The sequence below is a fragment of the Bubalus kerabau genome, chromosome 9 (genome assembly GCF_029407905.1).
Source record: "Bubalus kerabau isolate K-KA32 ecotype Philippines breed swamp buffalo chromosome 9, PCC_UOA_SB_1v2, whole genome shotgun sequence".
NCBI lineage: Eukaryota > Metazoa > Chordata > Mammalia > Artiodactyla > Bovidae > Bubalus > Bubalus kerabau.
In genome coordinates this window covers 36,452,205-36,470,329 of record NC_073632.1, presented here as the reverse complement: position 1 = coordinate 36,470,329, position 18,125 = coordinate 36,452,205, and the positions used below count along the sequence as shown (strand labels likewise).

At 40.8% G+C, this 18,125-nt stretch overlaps 1 protein-coding gene across 14 annotated transcripts in view; it reads left to right on the top strand.

Moving 5' to 3' along the window:
* PKIB (cAMP-dependent protein kinase inhibitor beta) overlaps window positions 1–18,125 on the top strand; it is a 120,907-nt gene that overhangs the window by 75,686 nt on the left and 27,096 nt on the right. For 5 of the 14 annotated variants that reach the window (XM_055535034.1, XM_055535037.1, XM_055535030.1 and 2 more), the window contains one exon: window positions 14,543–14,855. The exons of 8 other annotated variants lie outside the window; for them this stretch is intronic. Coding sequence is in view for 2 of the 6 variants with exons in the window: in XM_055535040.1 (XP_055391015.1) it covers window positions 14,543–14,656 (114 nt within the window). In the remaining 4 variants the exon portion in view is untranslated. Of the gene's footprint in view, window positions 1–14,542; window positions 14,856–17,398; window positions 17,486–18,125 lie in introns of those variants that run through there. One more of the 14 variants, XM_055535039.1, reaches the window with a different exon arrangement.

Here is an 18,125-nt window from a genome sequence, read left to right as displayed (position 1 = left end):
GGGTGACATTTTCTTGGCTTAAGGGGAGTAGTCAGAGAGCTGAGATAGTGGAGTTTGCTTGGCTAGTGTAAAGAATGGACTCAGCTCAGTTCAGTTGCTCAGTCGTGTCCGACTCTGTGACCCCATGGACTGCAGCACGCCAGGCCTCCCTGTCCATCAGCAACTCCTGGAGTTTACTCAAACTCACGTCCATTGAGTTGGTGATGCCATCCAACCATCTCATCCTCTGCTGTCCCCTTCTCCTCCTGCCCCCAATCCCTCACAGCATCAAGGTCTTTTCAAATGAGTCAGATCTTTGCATCATGTGGCCCAAGTATTGGAGTTTCAGCTTCAACATCAGTCCTTCCAATGAATATTCAGGATTGATCTCCTTTAGAATGGACTGGTTGGATCTCCTTGCAGTCCAAGGGACTCTCAAGAGTCTTCTCCAACACCACAGTTCAAAAGCATCAATTCTTCAGCGTTCAGCTTTCTTCACAGTCCAACTCTCTCACATCCATACATGACCACTGGAAAAACCATAGCCCTGACTAGACAGACCTTTGTTGGCAAAGTAATGTCACTGGAGAAGGGAATGGCAAACCGCTTCAGTATTCCTGCCTTGAGAACCCCATGAACAGTATGAAAAGAGTGGACCAGAGGGCAAGAGAATGGAGGCAGGATAATGAGTGAAGAGAGCCATCGAATCTAGACAGGCTGGCGCCCTTAACTGGGGTAGTGAACGAGGCAGAGCAGAGCTGTTGGCCCATCAGTTCAAGAGCTATTTAGGGGATAGACTTTGCATGACTTGATGATCATGGAAGGTGAGGGACAAGAGTGTCTGCTGGGTTTCTGACTTGTGCAGCTGGGTGGGTTATGGTGCTGTTCACTGAGAGAGAAAACTCAGGAGGAGGAAGAAGCTTCAAAAGGAAGATGAATATCTCTAACAGGAGGGGATGAGACCCGCTGATGTGTCCTGGGCTCTTCAACATTAACTGGCCTTCCATGCTGACAGTATCACTCAGTGTCCCACTTAATCTTCTCAACTGTGGGAGGTATTATTATGTGCACTCAAAAGATGTGGGAGCCAAGGCTCAGAGAGCTTAACGCCTCATATAACATCCCTGTTAACAAGGAACAGAGGCAAAAGTTCAGCCCAGGATGCTCAGCTGGGTGTGTTTCATCCTAAAGCACACATACTCTCTGTTCTGTCACTCTGTTTTCCTTTTAGCTCTGACACATTTAATTCTGTGAAAATAGGTCACTCGTGAAACCCAAATAACTTCAGACTTTCTGGGTTGTTAAATTGAAGGCATAAACTTTACTTTCTAATTTATTATTTCTCACTTGGAAACCTGCAACTGCCTCCAAACTCACCTCTAGAATCCACTCTTCTTTTCCAATCTATTCCATTTTCTGTAACCAAAGTGATCTTTCTTAAAGTTCAACTTTGATTGCCACACTGTTGCTTAAAAGACTTCAGTGGCTGCCCAGCACTTCTGGAAGAGTAGACCGAATCCTTAACATGCCACAATGACGTAGCCCCTGTAAGTGAGCTACTCTGTCTCCTGGTATTTCTTACCTTCTTCTCTGCGTTTGGGCCACACGGGCCTTATTTCAGTTCCTGAAATGTGCTGTGCCCTTCTCTTCTGCTTGAAATACTCTCCTTCTACTTCTATACCAGCTGCTCTTTTCTCCGTATCTCAGCTCATATTATTAGTGCATCAGGTCCTGATTCACTCACACAGGTCCTCATAATTTTTCATCTAAGATTTACCACAGTTTGTGTTCATACATACATTTGTGTTGATTATTTTTTTCTCATCCATTAGAGTCCATGAAGGTAGTTTTGTAATTCTTGCCACACATATCATTGGCACTCAGTAGGTATTTTCCAAGTGAATTAATAAATTTATAAATGAATGAACATGATTCTGGATTAGTTAATTTATGTTTGATTTTGTATTTGTATATTACCATTCAGAATTGAAAAAAAACCTATTTTGGATTCCTGTAAAATAAACTGAGCTTGGGTCACATACAATATTGTTTTTTAATACCTCAGTGATGCAGTATTTCCCCTGATACTATATTTTATTTGCTTTCTCCTGTCTGAAGTTAGTTTTCCTTTGCTCGATAAATGAAGCTAATTCCAACAGCATAGGGGTAATTACCGAATTGACATTTTTTTGGATTAAACCAATTAAACCAAGGCAATTAAAACTTGGAAATGGCAACTATAAAAGAACAATATGTCATCATTCAGTGTTCCAATGAAAGATGGAAATGTGTTATGATTTGTTTTTAAATGTCACATCTTTATTGCACTTGCTAATTAAAGGAGACTCTCCATCTCGGCCTTGCTGAAAATAATTTAGAGTTTTCAGAAGTGATAGCTTATGTTTTTCCCCTCAAGAATGAGTCTCTGCATGTGACTATCACAGTCTAACAAATGAGGCTTGGATAAGCCCTGGGAAGGAAGTCATCAATGTGAAAGCCCACAGCCAGAAACTGGTGGTGAGCTGTAGGTACTCAAAAGAAGCTCCCAGGAGTCCGGGCTGAAAAAATGATGGGACTGTGAGAAGGAATCTCTTATGAGATTGTTATATTTTATTCTGCTCATATTCTGAGACCCCCTGGAAATGTCTGTTCAACACTGGCAATCATGGTTATCTAGCTTTTCCATCTCTTGAGAGCTATCTGAGGGGGCTTAGATTATACAAGTGTTAAATAATTTTTTTTAACTCGAATAGCCTTATTATTCCAAATGGAAGAAGGGGGGAGTTAAAAGTAGGTGGAGAAAAGCTGACATGTTAGTGATTAAAGTTATGGTTGTTACAGGAGACAGGGGTGCTGGCCTGTAGAGCCATGATTTATGACACAGGGCAGTGTTTGCCAATAATGGGGATTCTGGTCCTTTAGAATTCGTAGAGAGGTCTACAAAGCCATACATTTGTGTCTAAACAAATACTGTTGTCCCATAGCATATATACTTGTTGTTGTTCAGTTGCTAAGTAGTGTCTGACTCTTTGGGATGCCATGGACTCCAGCCCTCCAGGCTCCTCTGTCCATGGGATTTCCCAGGCAAGAATACTGGAATGGGTTGCTATTTCCTTCTCCAATCATATATACTACAATTTTCAAATGCATATAGATTATTATTACAAAAATGAGTTAATTTCCTTAAAATACTTATTTCATAGTACCATTTCAACTGTTAAATATTTTCTCAATCAACAGATACCTAAAACATATAGGTTCTTGAGGCATCATCTTGGAGGAGTCATCTTGCCTCAGTAAGCATACTTGTAGCTCCCACACTCCAGGATGTACAGTCTTTTTTGTTTGTTTTCCCCACACCTAGCATTTCTGAGAACCCTTAGACGCTGTGAGTCTGTCTTGGGTGCTAGTTGTCACTTTTTCTGGTCTGGTGCTCTGGTCTCCCTCTTCACTGTTTCCTGATGTCTCCAGAAGCTTTTTGATGCTGCTGCAACTCTTTCTAGTCTGTGTCATCTTAGGTTGTCCTCAGGGTACTCCTTTTGTTGCCGAAAGCTGAGATATTACTAAGATGGTTGTCTCCAGGCAAGAATACTGGAGTGGGTTGCCATTTCCTTTTCCAGGGGATCTTCCCCACCCAGGTTTCGAACCTGTGTCTCTTGCATCAGCAGGTGGAATCTTTACCAACTGTGCCAGCTGGGAAGTAAACTTTGCCAAAGACTTGAGGGTAAGAGGAGAGAATCATTATGCAGAAAAAGGACACCTGGAGTTAGATATTCATGAGTCCATTACCTGTGCCCATTCACAGGGGTCCCCTACTGGCTGGCTCTCTCCTTAGTGTCCAGCCTACTGCCTTGTTTCAGTTGTCTGCCCAAGTTCTGCAGGCAAGGTTACTTCAGTCTTATTCTGCCTCTCTGGAATCTAGGCTAGAATCTCGCTATGCATAGATCAGTTTATGTTATGATTGTTATTTTTTGGCATTTATACCCCAATGAATACAACTTTTAAGTTACAACAGTAAGTAACTGGAAGGATATGAATCTCTTCATTCCAAAGTGGAACTCTCACTTAAATAAGCCTTCTTCCACTCCAACAATATACTCCTAAGCAAGAGGACTTTCCAATCAAAGGGGTGAATGCTTTTCTTTTCATGAAGCTTTAGAAGAACGCATTTCTAAGAAGAAGAAGAATCACTTCTAAGCAAGGCTGAAGGTCAAGATATGGACGTGTTTCCCTAATAGCCTTTAGTATCAGAAACTTTCCTCTAAGCACATGAAGTCCTGACCCCCATAGACTAGGGTAACAGAAGGGGTGCCTCTCTCTCTCTCTCATATACCTCAGAGGCTGGGTCTTTTCTGCTTACAAATTAAAACCACCATATCCACTAGTGGTCTGATATTAAAAGGTAGTTTTTATTGTTGAAAAACGTTAGAAACCATGATTACTGTGGGATAAGTACTGGCCCAGATGTCCAGTGATGTGATATCTAGACTTGATTCTGAAATTAACAGTATCTCTATCATACCAATAATCTGGTTTCTTTCTCTTTGAATACAAGGTTGCTTTTTGTTTGTTTGTTTAATTTTCATTTATTAATTTGCCAATGACCAGAGTTCTAGCCCCCAAATTCTCAGATATCTCAAAGTTGCTTGTAGATTGTCATTGTTTGTGTTTCTTTTGACAGTTTTTAATAGCATTGATTAATTTGACTTTCTATCAATTCCATTACATTGTAAAATAGGAAAAAGAAACTTGACTGGGTGAAGGGCAGATAGGCATTTGAGTCTTGTGCAGAATGTTACATTTCAGTTTTTAAAATTAGCCTATTGAAATATTTCTATATAATTTTAAGTGCAGAAAACACACTTATTAATCTTCACCCAGCTACTGAACTTCACAGGTCATTAAAAATGTGTTATGAGAAGTTAGGCACTTGCCCCTGTTATAGATGGTGATAAAATTAGGAAATGAATGTTTCCATACCACCTTTAATTTTAAAAATGGAAATTACCACTGGAATAAACTAAAAGGAGAGACTGCCAGAATGCAGCTAATATTTTAAAAATGCAGTTTTGAGAAGACTTAAGATTCTATTTACAGTTAGAATTACTACAGTGGATATGAAAAATAGAGATGAGAATGACTCAACATATGTTTCTCAGATAAATTTGGAGTCAGGTTATAGAAAGGATTAAAAGGAAAAGAACATTCTTAAGCTCAAAACATTTTATGTCATGTATAGAACACAGCACCAAAATGGCCATTCTGCATGGCCTCAGTTGAACAAATGCCTGTGGGGGAAAAATAGCAAAAACATTCTGCTTTGACTGGGTTAGCTTATCTTAAATGAAAAATACATCAAGGAAACATGATGTTTCATACTACAGAAAGCCTTCTGACTTAGAATTTACTGGTTTTGAATTTTAATCTTGGCAGTTAAATGCTTTAAAATATGGAGACTATTCAACTTAATAGAAGACAGGTATTTCTGCTTTCTATGCAGGCTTCAGAGAGGTTTTGCTGGAGAAAGTGACATAGACACATAGGTAAAGAACAAACAAGCAAACAAACAAAAAATCCCCAAACCTGTGAACACATGTATTGTTTTCATCATTTTCACATGTGCGTTAAAGTCTTCTGAAAATGCCAGAACACTTCTCTGTACCCTCTGATGTGTGATTATGTATCATTACTGTCCTGCAGAGCCCAGCATGCAGGGTTTTGAAGTTTTCAGAAACCTCAGTACTCTAAGGTGGAGTAGGTAGCTTGGAATTTGAGTCAACATCTCCAAGACCTGGGCCAGTTGCCTGGTGACACGAGAGTAACGTGAACCAGAGTCCTCATCATTCAAATGAAACGAGCTGTCATACACATCCTGATTTGGTTTTTCTTTAAGCTCACACTTTTCAGTACAAGTGAAATGTTTTTAGTAAAATTTATCCATCTAGCTCACAAAATTCCAAGTTTTGAGGTTGTTGCAACAAATACACCTTGTCCACAGGTATTTAATTATTTTTTAATTGGAGGAAAATAGTTCTACAATGTTGTATTGGTTTCTGCTGCACAGCAACGCAAATCAGCCATAATGAGACATATTATCAGCTCCCTCTTGAGCCTCCCTCCGCTCCCACATCCCACCCCTCTAGGTCATTACAGAGCACCAGGCTGGACTCCCTGAGTTATAACAGCAGCTTCTCACCAACTATCTATTTTACACATGATAGCATATATACTGGAGAAGGAAATGGCAACCCACTCCAGTGCTCTTGCCTGGAGAATCCTGTGGACAGAGGAGCCAGGTGGGCTGCCATCTATGGGGTCGCACAGAGTCGGGCACGACTGAAGCCACTTAGCGGCAGCAGCAGCAGTGTATTTATGTCAGTGCTACTGTCTCCATTCGTCCAGTCTCTCCCTTCCCCACTGTGCCCACAAGTCCACTCTCTGCATCTGAGTCTCCATTCCTTCCCTGCGTCTAGGTTCATCAGTGCCATTTCTCTAGTTTCCATACACGTACGTTAATATACGGTAATTGGTTTTTCTCTTTCTGACTTGCTTCACTCTGTATAAGAGGTTCTAGGTTCTTAAAAGTTGAAACAAACTGGCTTTTAAAAACTTATGAATGAATTAGAATATGCTTTAATCACTGCTTTCCCCTTTCGTTCCTGGCTATTTATAATAAATGATTGGGGCATTTAGGTAGCCTTAAGCATGTAAGGTAAGAAGAGTGAAACAGGTAACAACTGAAAGCTACTCAATTACTAGAAATAAAACTGTAGGAATCTAGTTTCTCCGGCCTACACTGCAAATGAAAAATAAGGGGATACTTTAGCCATTGAAGAAACACTGCATGGCATCGATTAGAGGAACTAAGCTTCAAAGAGGTTAAAGAATCGGGCCACTGTCATGCAAACTGTGGTATCAAGAACACAGGTTTGACTCCAACACCTCCACCAACCTCAAAAACAGGCAGAAGGTAAAATGCTGATAATTCAGAAAAATCTTTCCACATCATTCCCAAATGCCACTCCTTATCCATTAGCTAATTTCTGGAAGTGCCACCATTAACAATTTGCTTCTTTGGTCTGAGACTTTGTCTGGCATTATCCTTGTAGGGAACCACACACAGATCATATTCCTGTGAATGAATTAAGTAAATATTTTCCAAACGCTAGTTTGAGTAGGATGAAAGCGAAGAGGGCATGGGAAGGTCTATGGCAGAAGCAGGGCCTGGGGAGGAGAACAAGAGGAAATTGATGAGGGAAGATGGTGAAGGGTGCAAAGCATTTGGTCTGGGAGAATCTGCAGTTGACCAGAGGCTGGACTTACTGTTGTAATGAAATTGTTCTCCAGAATATGTTCATTCTGTGTCTCCCTTACTCTCTGCCTTTAAGTATTCATTCTTGGGGCTTCGGGCTTCCCTGATAGCTCAGTTGGTAAAGAATCCATCTGCAATACAGGAGACCCCGGTTTGATTCCCCGGTCTAGAAGATCCATTGGAGAAGGGATAGGCTACCCACTCCAGCATTCCTGGGCTTCCCTTGTGGCTCAGCTGTTAAAGAATCTGCCTGCAGGGCGGGAGACCTGGGTTGTATCCCTGGGTTGGGATAGGGAGAAGGGAAAGGCTCTGTCCTTGGAGAAGGGAAAGGCTACCCACTCCAGTATTCTGGCCTGGAGAATTCCATGGACTATATAGTCCGTGAATTCGCAAAGAGTCGGACCTGACTGAGTGACTTTCACTTTTACTTTCTTTCTTGGGGCTTCCCAGGTGGCTCAGTGGTAAAGAATCTGCCTGCCAGTGCAGGAGATCCAGGAGATGTGAGTTCTATCGCTGGGTCAGGAAGATCCCCTGGAGAAGGAAATGACAACCCAATCCAGTAATTTTGCCTGGAAAATCTCATGATCAGAGGAACCTGGTGGGCTACAGTTCATGGGGTCACAAAGAGTCGGACGTGACTGAGCACACACTCATTGTTTCTCAGTATTTGCCTATTATAAACAGCTGTTTTGTGTTGATCACATTTCAGAAGATTACTTCTGATATTTTTTATTCAAGAGATGCACATCTGTAAGTGATGCTCCCCCAAATTACAGAGTTGAATCAAATGAGATCTTCAAACTTGCCTTCCTCTTAGTCCATTTCATTGTTTTTATAATCTCTTTGAGTGACTTAGAGATATCTTAGTCAATACATCTCAGATCTTCTGGCCTCTCAAAATGACTCTCCAGGGTCGACAAGCTTTAGTGAGTAATTGTTCCAGCTATTTTTATTGTACCTGTATATCTATCCATGCTTCCTTTCCCTACTAATGAGGCTCTTTGAGAATCTTCTGTAATGACAATTCTCTTCAGTTTATTGCAAACTGAAATATATGAAAAATTCAGCTCTTTAGTACTTTCTTCAGTTATTTTAATTACAGTGGAATTGGGGGAATTTTTCCGTACTAAAATTAATCATTATCTTTAATCAAATCTCAAAGGATAACAGTAAAAGTCTGATGTGAAATGGATCAGAGTGACAGGATGACTTGAAAGGTCTTGCTTGGCTCAGGAACACTGCCAACCTAGGGTTTAAAGCAGCAATGCTTAAAATGCCAATACAGTGATTTTTTTTTTTTTAACCAAATTCTATAACATGAGCATCCTATCTGCACAGATAGGATCTGCATATGATGGGGACTGCATGGTCAGATCCATGAGACTTTCACCCAAAAAGCACTCATTGAAGACTTACTATCCACCGACCATGCTGCTGCTGCTAAGTCGCTTCAGTTGTGCCTGACTCTGTGCGACCCCATAGACGGCAGCCCACCAGGCTCCCCCATCCCTGGGATTCTCCAGGCAAGAACACTGGAGTGGGTTGCCATTTCCTTCTCCAATGCATGAAAGTGAAAAGTGAAAGTGAAGTCGCTCAGTCATGTCCGACTCTTAGTGACCCCATGGACTGCAGCCCACCAGGCTCCTCCGTCCATGGGATTTTCCAGGCAAGAGTACTGGAGTGGGGTGCCATTGCCTTCTCCATCCACTGTCCATACTTAGACCCTATTGTTCCTGCCTACCAGGAGGTATGATCTTCCGAAGGTAAAACAATTCACCAACATAGAACATTTACTGAAAACCATATGAAACTGATTTAGTGGTTAACTTTAGGGTTGGTTATCAGAGTAAAAGATAAAAGAGCCAGTCCAGAGGATGACCTGTATAACCAGGGCCATCACCTGATAGAGCAGGTCTGGACAAAGTTAGTTTTATAATTTAATTTTAAATTTACTAGAAGATGATTTTACAGGGTCTGCAATTGGATAAGTAGATCTCCAAGGCTGTGTATATGTGTTGGTATACTTTGCTAAAACCACCAGTAAACAGTCTGTTCTTTTGGGTGACACATACTGTTAGACTTTGAAGCAACATCATTTATGGATTTTTTTTTTTCCTGTGTATTATTAAAGAAAGATGGAGGAGACTCTGACCTCACTGTTACTCCAGTTCAGTTGTTCTCAGGCTTGTATAATAGTAAGAATCTCCTAGGGTATTTGCAATACATATGGTATCAAACACCCAGGATCTGAGGCTCTCAGGAGGCCACTGGGGGGTCTGTATTGTTAACAAACTTCCCATGTGAGTCTTCTGAGCAATTGGGAAACACTGCTCTAGTTCATCTGGCATAAGATTAATTCTAGGTATAGACTTTTTACCCACCGTCTTTCCTCTATATTTCTCCTGCTTTCCCTCATTAGGATTTTTTAAAAAAAATCTTAAGATGAGCTAATTTGTTTTAAATTCACTGTGTTAGTCTCCAGGCTGGGGTAGGTGATATACAGTTTTCCCAGAGACCTGGTTTTTTTTTTTTTTTGATCTTCTTTTCCCACAATTTAATCAAGTGTTAAGGTGAAAAATCTAGTTCTTCTCTGTGGAGTGGCTCATAACAAAGAAGAGGAATTAATTTACACTGCCTGGTGTCAGGATGTAATATGATTATGTTGGCAAGGCTATAAAAAGCAGTAGCTAAAGCTCATGAAAAAAAAAAGTTCCAAAGAGGTCACTGTTAGAGCAGATGGATAAGGCAAGTGCCTGATCATTTAGTAATTACTGAGTAAAAGGATATTCGGGCCAACGTGTGTATAGCTAGGGCAGCTTGAAGAAGGTCACCAAATCATAATTATAGCTTTCAAAGGGAGAGTTCAGAATTCTATAGTAAAACGCATTTTTATCTGTCTTGCTGTATAAAAATGACTAAAAGATCTGGTGAATACAGTGCAGTCAACTGTCAGTTACTCCTAGGGAATCTAGAAGTAGGTTTCCTTTGCTGTATCCTTTGGGATCTTCTCTACTTAGTAATCAGAAAATGTCTTTGCATAGTACAAACTTATTTTCGTATTTTAACCAAAACAAAGACAAAGTACAGCAAAAAAATTAATAAAGTCTAATATCAAACCAAAACATCTTGGAATATTTAAAGAAACATTTACACTGACCTCTGTTTTCAGTGAATTCTGCTAATTGTTGTGACGCAACTAAAAATAACAGTAATTAAAGATAAAATCATACCATGTGCCATAGGAATTTGCTTCCATTTTATTCCATAAAAAGATTTAAGGGCATTTGAATGTGTGTGTTCACAAATTATATAATTATACTGAATAGGTATATTATATAATAGTTAATACAAAGTATGAAGAACAATTTTTATTCAAACTTATCTATATTATTTCAATCATATGATCTTCATTTTTAAGATTCAAAATTGAATTAAAGTTTTTATATCAGATGAATTGCTTGAATACTGTTTTGAGTTTGGTTTAACATTCTGGAAAATATGTTGTTCTGGGAGAGAAAATACGTGTATGATAAGTGGCATAGTAGGTGAGTTTTATGTGACTTGTAGATTCCTAGCTTCACTACTCTAATTACTTTTATTCTATTGTCATGTATTCTCAATGTCCATGGGATTTCCCAGGCAAGAGTGGGTTGCCATTTCCTTCTCCAGGGCATCTTGCCAACCCAGGGATCGAACCCACATCTTCTGCGTCTCCTGCATTGGCAGGTGGATTCTTGACCACTCGCGCCACCTGGGAAGCCCTACTATTCTACTGTAATCTCTTCTCACAGAAATTCAGTTACCTCATTGAGATAATCCCCACCCTCTGTATCTCTGACATTTGTTATAAGGATTAAATAAAATAATGTATATGAGGCAGTTTTCTACTTTGCTAAGTAAAGACTCTATTAAGAGTAGCTCTTTTAAATGCATATGGATGATAATTATGTTAATTATCAACTAGGATTTTTTTTACTTCTTTATATTACTTTTAATGCCTTCTATAGACACTGTTCCCTGAGGAGTGGTATTATCTAGATTAAAAGTTCACTAACTTTTTTATTAGCTTTTAAAAATGAAAACAAATTGTTATTTGCAAATAATTTGACTTTTGGGGAGAAAAATCTTTTTTGAGTTGTGTGAGACCAGAGAACTGAGAACACACCTTAGAATGGGAGAGGGCATTTGATGACATAAGAGTTCCTGTTTCTGGGAGGGAATTGAATCATTGACTGTCTGGCAGAAGAGTTCAAGATGTGAGGAGGCTCTTGGCATTGTCTCATTCCTCGGGGTGGTGCCCAGGATGCCCTGAGTTGAGCCAGAGGAGGATGAAGCAGTAGAAATTTGAATGGGGTTAGGAAATCCAAGTGTAGAAAGAACTAGGTCTTGATTCCCAGGGAAACTGAGCATCTTAAAGAGGTTTCTTACCGTCTATAACCTTCGACAGAGAAGCAATGGTGAGCTTCAGCAGATGGGGCTGAGCGCTGCTTCATGGAGTTCCCTGGCCCCCAGAGAGGTGTAGGAGTGACTGAAATAACCTCAAGATGGACACAATGTGGTTTAAATAGGCATGGACCCTAAATATCCTGAGGTTGGAACCATGAGAAGGCAGCTCTACTTGAGGTTATGGTTGGGAGCCATACATAGCTTCCATGTACCTAATAAGTTCCAGGAATTTAATGGCAGTGGCAGTGCCTTACACTGTGTATGGGACAATGGTTCATCCCCTTTTTGTGAGCATTTGTATGTCCTTACTGAGTATCTCAAACAAATCTCCTTGGAGGATGTCACTGATATTATGTCATACCTGGAGAAAGGTGAACAGCTAAGATCTTGCCTGTAGAGACTGGGTGCAAAGCAAGGATGCTGAAGTATTGCATGGGTATATATGGTGGATTGTGTTCCTTCAGTGGTAAAGGCAAACCATGGCTGAGAGGCTATTGAACTAGACATTGTACAGAACATATTCTCTTAGCCAAATTTATAGGAGCAAAATATTTACCAGTTGCTGATTGGATGAAGTCAGAAATTTAAATAATCAAGTTGTTAGGTATAGAGGCCTTATTGGGATAGGACCATGGTTTTACTGGTGTAGCAATCCACTTTGGGGGGTACCATTCTTCTGTTCCACACTTAAGAACAGGCCAAATAGGACCATTAAATGGAGAAGCAGTGGGGATAACAACCCTTCACTCAGTTCCTCTTATATAACAAATTTTAATCCCTGTAGACCTTGTTTTAAATTACCTTGAGTCATGTTAACTATTTTAACTGGGGAAGGTGTGGGGGAAGTCATGGGTTCTTATTTTGTCAAGCCAATTTGTACGTGTCAAAGCCTTAATTTGATTTTCATTTATTTTTCATTGGGTCAGTGTCCATATCCATGCCTGTGAGATATTTTAGAGCAATGAGTGCTATAACCATGGGGAATTTAAGCAATACAAAAAATTCTGAAGTTTAAGGTGAGGCATACCTATTTGTCCTCTCTTTTACGTTCAGTGACTCTCCTAAGTAACTACCCCATTATGGGAGATAAGATGTTTAAATTAATGGGATTCTCAGGTATAATTGTAATTTTAGCTCTAGTATTGGTTAAAGCCATAAAGGTTTGCCACTTGATTTTCAGCAGATATTAGAGTTAATTTAAGCCCATTTGGAAAGGCACAGGAGCCTTTGAATGATGAATGAACTCTCATCATTCGCTATGTAAATTCAATCAGTAAATTTTGAATTTTCAGCTGGGTCAAATTGTGGACTTTTGTTTTAGGTTGTTTTTGTATCAAGGTTTCTTTCTTTTCTTATTTTGTTTATCTTTATATTGTTTTTGCTCACTAGACATACTTGGGGGTGAAGGATGATCCTCTCTACCTTGATTATATTTGCAAGTTACTTCCTCCAGAGACCTTCAAATTAGTAATATCAGAGTTGAAATGGTTGATTTATATGGTTTTAAGACCTTGGGCTTAGATTGGGTTTGAATTAACCTCTTTCTGATACCACAAGGGTTCCCCTATAATCCCAAGAGTCAGGAGCTTTGTTGCAATAGACATAGGCAGCAGAGTGGTACAGGGAAAGAATGCTGGGCCTACAACCCAAGCATGACGGATCCAAACCATCCTCTGCTATGGTCCCTTTCCTAGCATGTGGGCTTCCTGTCTTGTTTTTCTTTCTCTTTTCCTCTGTACCAATTTCCTGGAAATATTTTTATTTTCTAGCCATGTAAAGTTGCAGTTTTCCATTTGTGTCTGCACATTCACCGGTGGTACAGACCTTCTGGGTGGTTATGGGGAAGCACTTAGGAGCCGAATGGCCTTCTTCATCAGTGGGTGCCTCTTCCTCCAGGGAATGTCAGTATCCCTCGGGTAAGGGTCCACATCAACTAGAGTCATTTTATCCATGACTCAGAAGGAGGCCATAAGGCCCCTGACTGCAAGCTCCGCTCTCTGGTGTTCTAGAAAGCAGCAGTACTAAGCAAAGCCTAGGTGCATTGGCTATGGGTTTTACTTCAGGAGAGCAGTTAAGTGGGGCTTCCCTGGTAGCTCAGCTGGTAAAGAATCTGCCTGCAGTGCGAATCCCGAGTTCGAATTCTGGGTCCGGAAGGTCCCTTGGAGAAGGGATAGGCTACCCACTCCAGTATTCTTGGGCTTCCCTGGTGGCTTAGACTGCAAAGAATCCACCTGCAGTGCGGGACACTTGGGTTCGATCTCTGGGTTGGGAGGATCCCCTGGAGGAGCACATGGCAACCCACTCCAGTATTCTTGCCTGGAGAATCCCCATGGAGAGAGGAGCCTGGCGGGTTGCAGCCTATGGAGTCGCAAAGAGTCAGACACCACTGAGCTACTAAGCACAGCAGTTGAGTACCAAGGGCTCCTTCCTCCCTCCCACCCTTTTTTTATTTCACCAGCCCCTGGGCCACAGGCCACCACGTACACCCTGATAACCCTGGGGGTCAGGAGAGCAGAAGCAACTGCAGCAAGGGGCATGACAGCACAGGAAACCAGCAAGGTCACTACCCTTTGACGAACAGCATCACTGGGATACCATGCTCAATTCTGTGTCGGGTGGCGGGCTCCTTTCTTTTCACAAACCTCACAAAAGGTTGTCTCTGGGCCTGTCTCACAGCTGCACAGTTATAGCTTCTCCAGGCAGCCAGTGACAGTCACCAGGCTAGACTCAATGACCTAGCCTGACCTTGGTAAACAAGACGGAAGAACCAACTGGTTATGGTGCTGTGTTTTCACGCCTTTACAGCTGGGAGCCTCAGAGACCACCTGCCAAAGATGGACTAAACCTGCCAGCACCATTGTGCCCAGTTCACTTCAGTTCAGCCGCTCATTCGTGTCTGTGCTGGGTATAGTCAACTAACAGTTCTCATCTAGGAGACAGAGCGTATAGGGGCCAAAAGAGAGCAGCGACTGACAAACACAGCAAAGTGCCAACACAGGACATAGTTCAGACCTGCCAGAAACCACTGGTTCCATCTCAGGCCATCTGCATCACATCATGGGAGCAGATAAGTTGACCGAGAACAGATAATTAAAACTGACTAGGTGTCCTCAGTTGGGTATGTTGTGTGGTTCATGACAGCAGAGTTTTGTTTTTTTTTTAATTAAATTTATTTCTTTTTAATTGAAGGATAATTGCCTTACAATATTGTGTTGTTTTCTGCCAAACATCACATGAATCAGCCATAGATATACCTATGTCCCCTCCCTCTTAAACCTCCTTCCCACCTCCCTCCCCATCCCACCCCTAGGTTGTTACGTAGCCTTGGTTTGAGTTCTCTGAGTCATACAGCAAATTCCCATTGGCTATCTATTTTACATATGGTAATGTATATGTTCCTGTGTTACTTTCTCCATACATCCCACCCTCTCCTTCCTCCCCCACCCCTGTGTCCATAGGTCTGTTCTCTGTGTCGACAGCAGGGATTTTATTGCCTCTTATTCATGTCTCTGATTAGGGAAAGATGAGTGTCTTGAGGATATGGGGATGGCTAAACACACAGCACTTAACAGCACACGATTAGTCACATGTATTCACAGCCCAGGGAGAAGGGCACTTACTTAGTAGCACAGTGAAAAACCAAGGACTGTGGGAGGCGGACTTTATAGTAACAAGAGGGTGTGGTGCCTTCTGGTTCTCACAAGAGGCTGTGATGGACTTGTTTGAATAATTCTGTAGGCTGATAGGAAACCACAAACCACCACTCAGGGATAAGCAGGAACTGTGCGTGGTGCCTCTGATAAAGAGGGTTATTTAGCTAGGGTACATTATCCACAGGAGCAGAGTGTGGAGGGAAACTTATGATTCAGCCATTTGAAGCCCTTCTAGTTTTTGTAGATATCAGGTCAGCTTGTAATACTGAGGCTTAATTTTAGGCCTGACATCTCCTGGAAAAATGAATCTTGTGGATGATCGTGAATTGGTTGGAAATGTACACCAGAGAGAAGAAACTTTAATGTGGAAGTAATGATTTTACTTTGAATCACAGGACTATTTTCTGCTATGAAGGAAGAATAGGGATCTGCAAGTTAAAATAAGTTCTGTTAAAGAAGAATGTCGTTATATTATTGTACATTTTTTTTATGACTGAGTGAAATGAATATCTTGCTATTATTGGAATCAAAAATTATTGAAACTTAGAACTCCCTTTACTGACACTTTCGAAGGCTTAATGTCCTTTAAAAAAATCTTAGGACGCAGCACCCTAAAATGTAGGATAAAATATTTTTGAAAGTCTTAAAAGTCTCACTTAAAAGTGAATGTTTGTATTGGCAAATAAGAGAATACTTTCATGAACCCAGAAGAATGAGAAATCACAGATCTAGAGGCAGGTTAATTCTGTACCCAGAGGCTTCCCTGGGTTTCCTAGTGATTCACAGCTTCTGTTTTAAAGAACTGTGATCTGGGGAAAAGGAAAGAAACTTTGGACCCACTCAAGTTGAGAAATCAGATAGAGATAAAGGTTTAATCTGCTCAAAGGGTAATATCAAAACCCTTAACCTTCAAAGGAAGGCAGGAAGAATACCTGCCAGTCTTGGCCTCGCCTCGGGTGGCAAAGGGAAAAAGGGATATCTCCATCATTTACGAGCAAAAGTGGAACCTCGCTCAGATTTGCAGCTCTGTAGTCTTTTCATCACGCACTGGAGAAGGAAATGGCAACCCACTCCAGTGTTCTTGCCTGGAGAATCCCAGGGACGGGGGAGCCTCATGGGCTGCCATCTATGGGTCGCACAGAGTTGGACATGACTGAAGCGACTTAGCAGCAGCAGCAGTCTGTATAATGTGAAAAATTCCATGCTGAGAATTTAAAGCAAACCAATTTGGTAGTGCCCCAGATACCCAGTGGCGGCAAATTCAGAGCCTATGTAGAAAAAAATACTTTAACTCAGGTCTTGTGTAATTTCAAGGAAAATGCTTTAAAAAAAAAAAAAAGACATGAAATCACAATCCCAAATCGTAAAACATGCCAGAAAAGGAAATTCACCATGAGAAAGAGTCTACATAAACAATAAGCAACAATCAGACTATAAAGAATTCTGATATTGGAATTATTTTTATAGCATCAAAAAAATGTTTAGTATATTTGAAGAGAAGTGAGTATATTTAAATTATTTGTGACTAAGGAATAAGATACTATAATACAACAAAGCAGAGTTGAAAAATGCATTGTCTAAAATGAAAAATATAATAATTAGAAATTAAAACTTGATATATAGCTTATACAATAGATTAGGCACAGATGAAGACCTAATATATGTATGTATTAGACGTAAATATATGTCTATTTATTATAATGGTGGTGGTTTAGTTGCTAAAGTCACGTCTGACTCTTACAAACCTATGAACTGTAGCCTGCCAGGCTCCTTTGTCCATGGGATTCTCCAGGCAAGAATACTGGAATGGGTTGCCATTTCCTTCTCCAGGGGATCTTCCCAACCCAGGAGTTGAACCTGGGTCTCCTCCATTGCAGGCAGATTCTCTACTGACTCATCTATGAGGGAAGCCCTTTAAGTTATTTGTGACTATTTATTATAATAGACTCATGTTATTATGGAGACTGAAAAATCCCACCCCCTGCAGTCAGCAGGCTGGAGACCCAGGAGCTGATAGTGTTGTTCTGCTCTGACGATAAGGCCTGAGAAGCAGGAGAGCTGATATTTTAAGTTCCAGTCAAGTCTGAATCTGAAGGTAGGGGGACATGGATGTATACCTTAACAGAATACAGACACAAAGAGCATGTTCTCTCCTACTCAGCCTTTTGTTCCAGTTAGGCCTTCAATAGATTAGATTATATTGGGGCAGGCAATCTGCTTTGCTCATTCTGTTGATTCAAATGTTAATCTCATCCAGAAATACCTCATAGGCACACCCAGAATAATGATTAAGCAAATATCTCAGTACCCTGTAGCCTATTTCAAACTGACCATCAGAAAAGTTCTTAACAGCAAAAATGAAATAAAGTAGGCTAGTATTGTGAAGTGCTTGTAGAAGGCAGCTTCAACCTAGAGTGGCATACCTTGCAAGAATGAAAATAAATTAGATTTTTTTCAGACATGCTAAAACCAGTAACTATCCCTGTGCAGAAATTCCTAAAGGCGGGATTATATCCAGGAAAAAGGGGAGACTTTATGTCATAATTCAGCTGGACACAACTGAAGTGACTTAGCACGCATGTGTGTCATAATTGCAGTGTGCAAAAAAGAACATTGTGGAAATATAATAGTACTAATTGATGCTTTTGAACTGTGGTGTTGGAGAAGACTCTTGAGAGTCCCTTGGACTGCAAGGAGATCAAACCAGTCCGTCCTAAAGGAAATTTGTCTTGAAT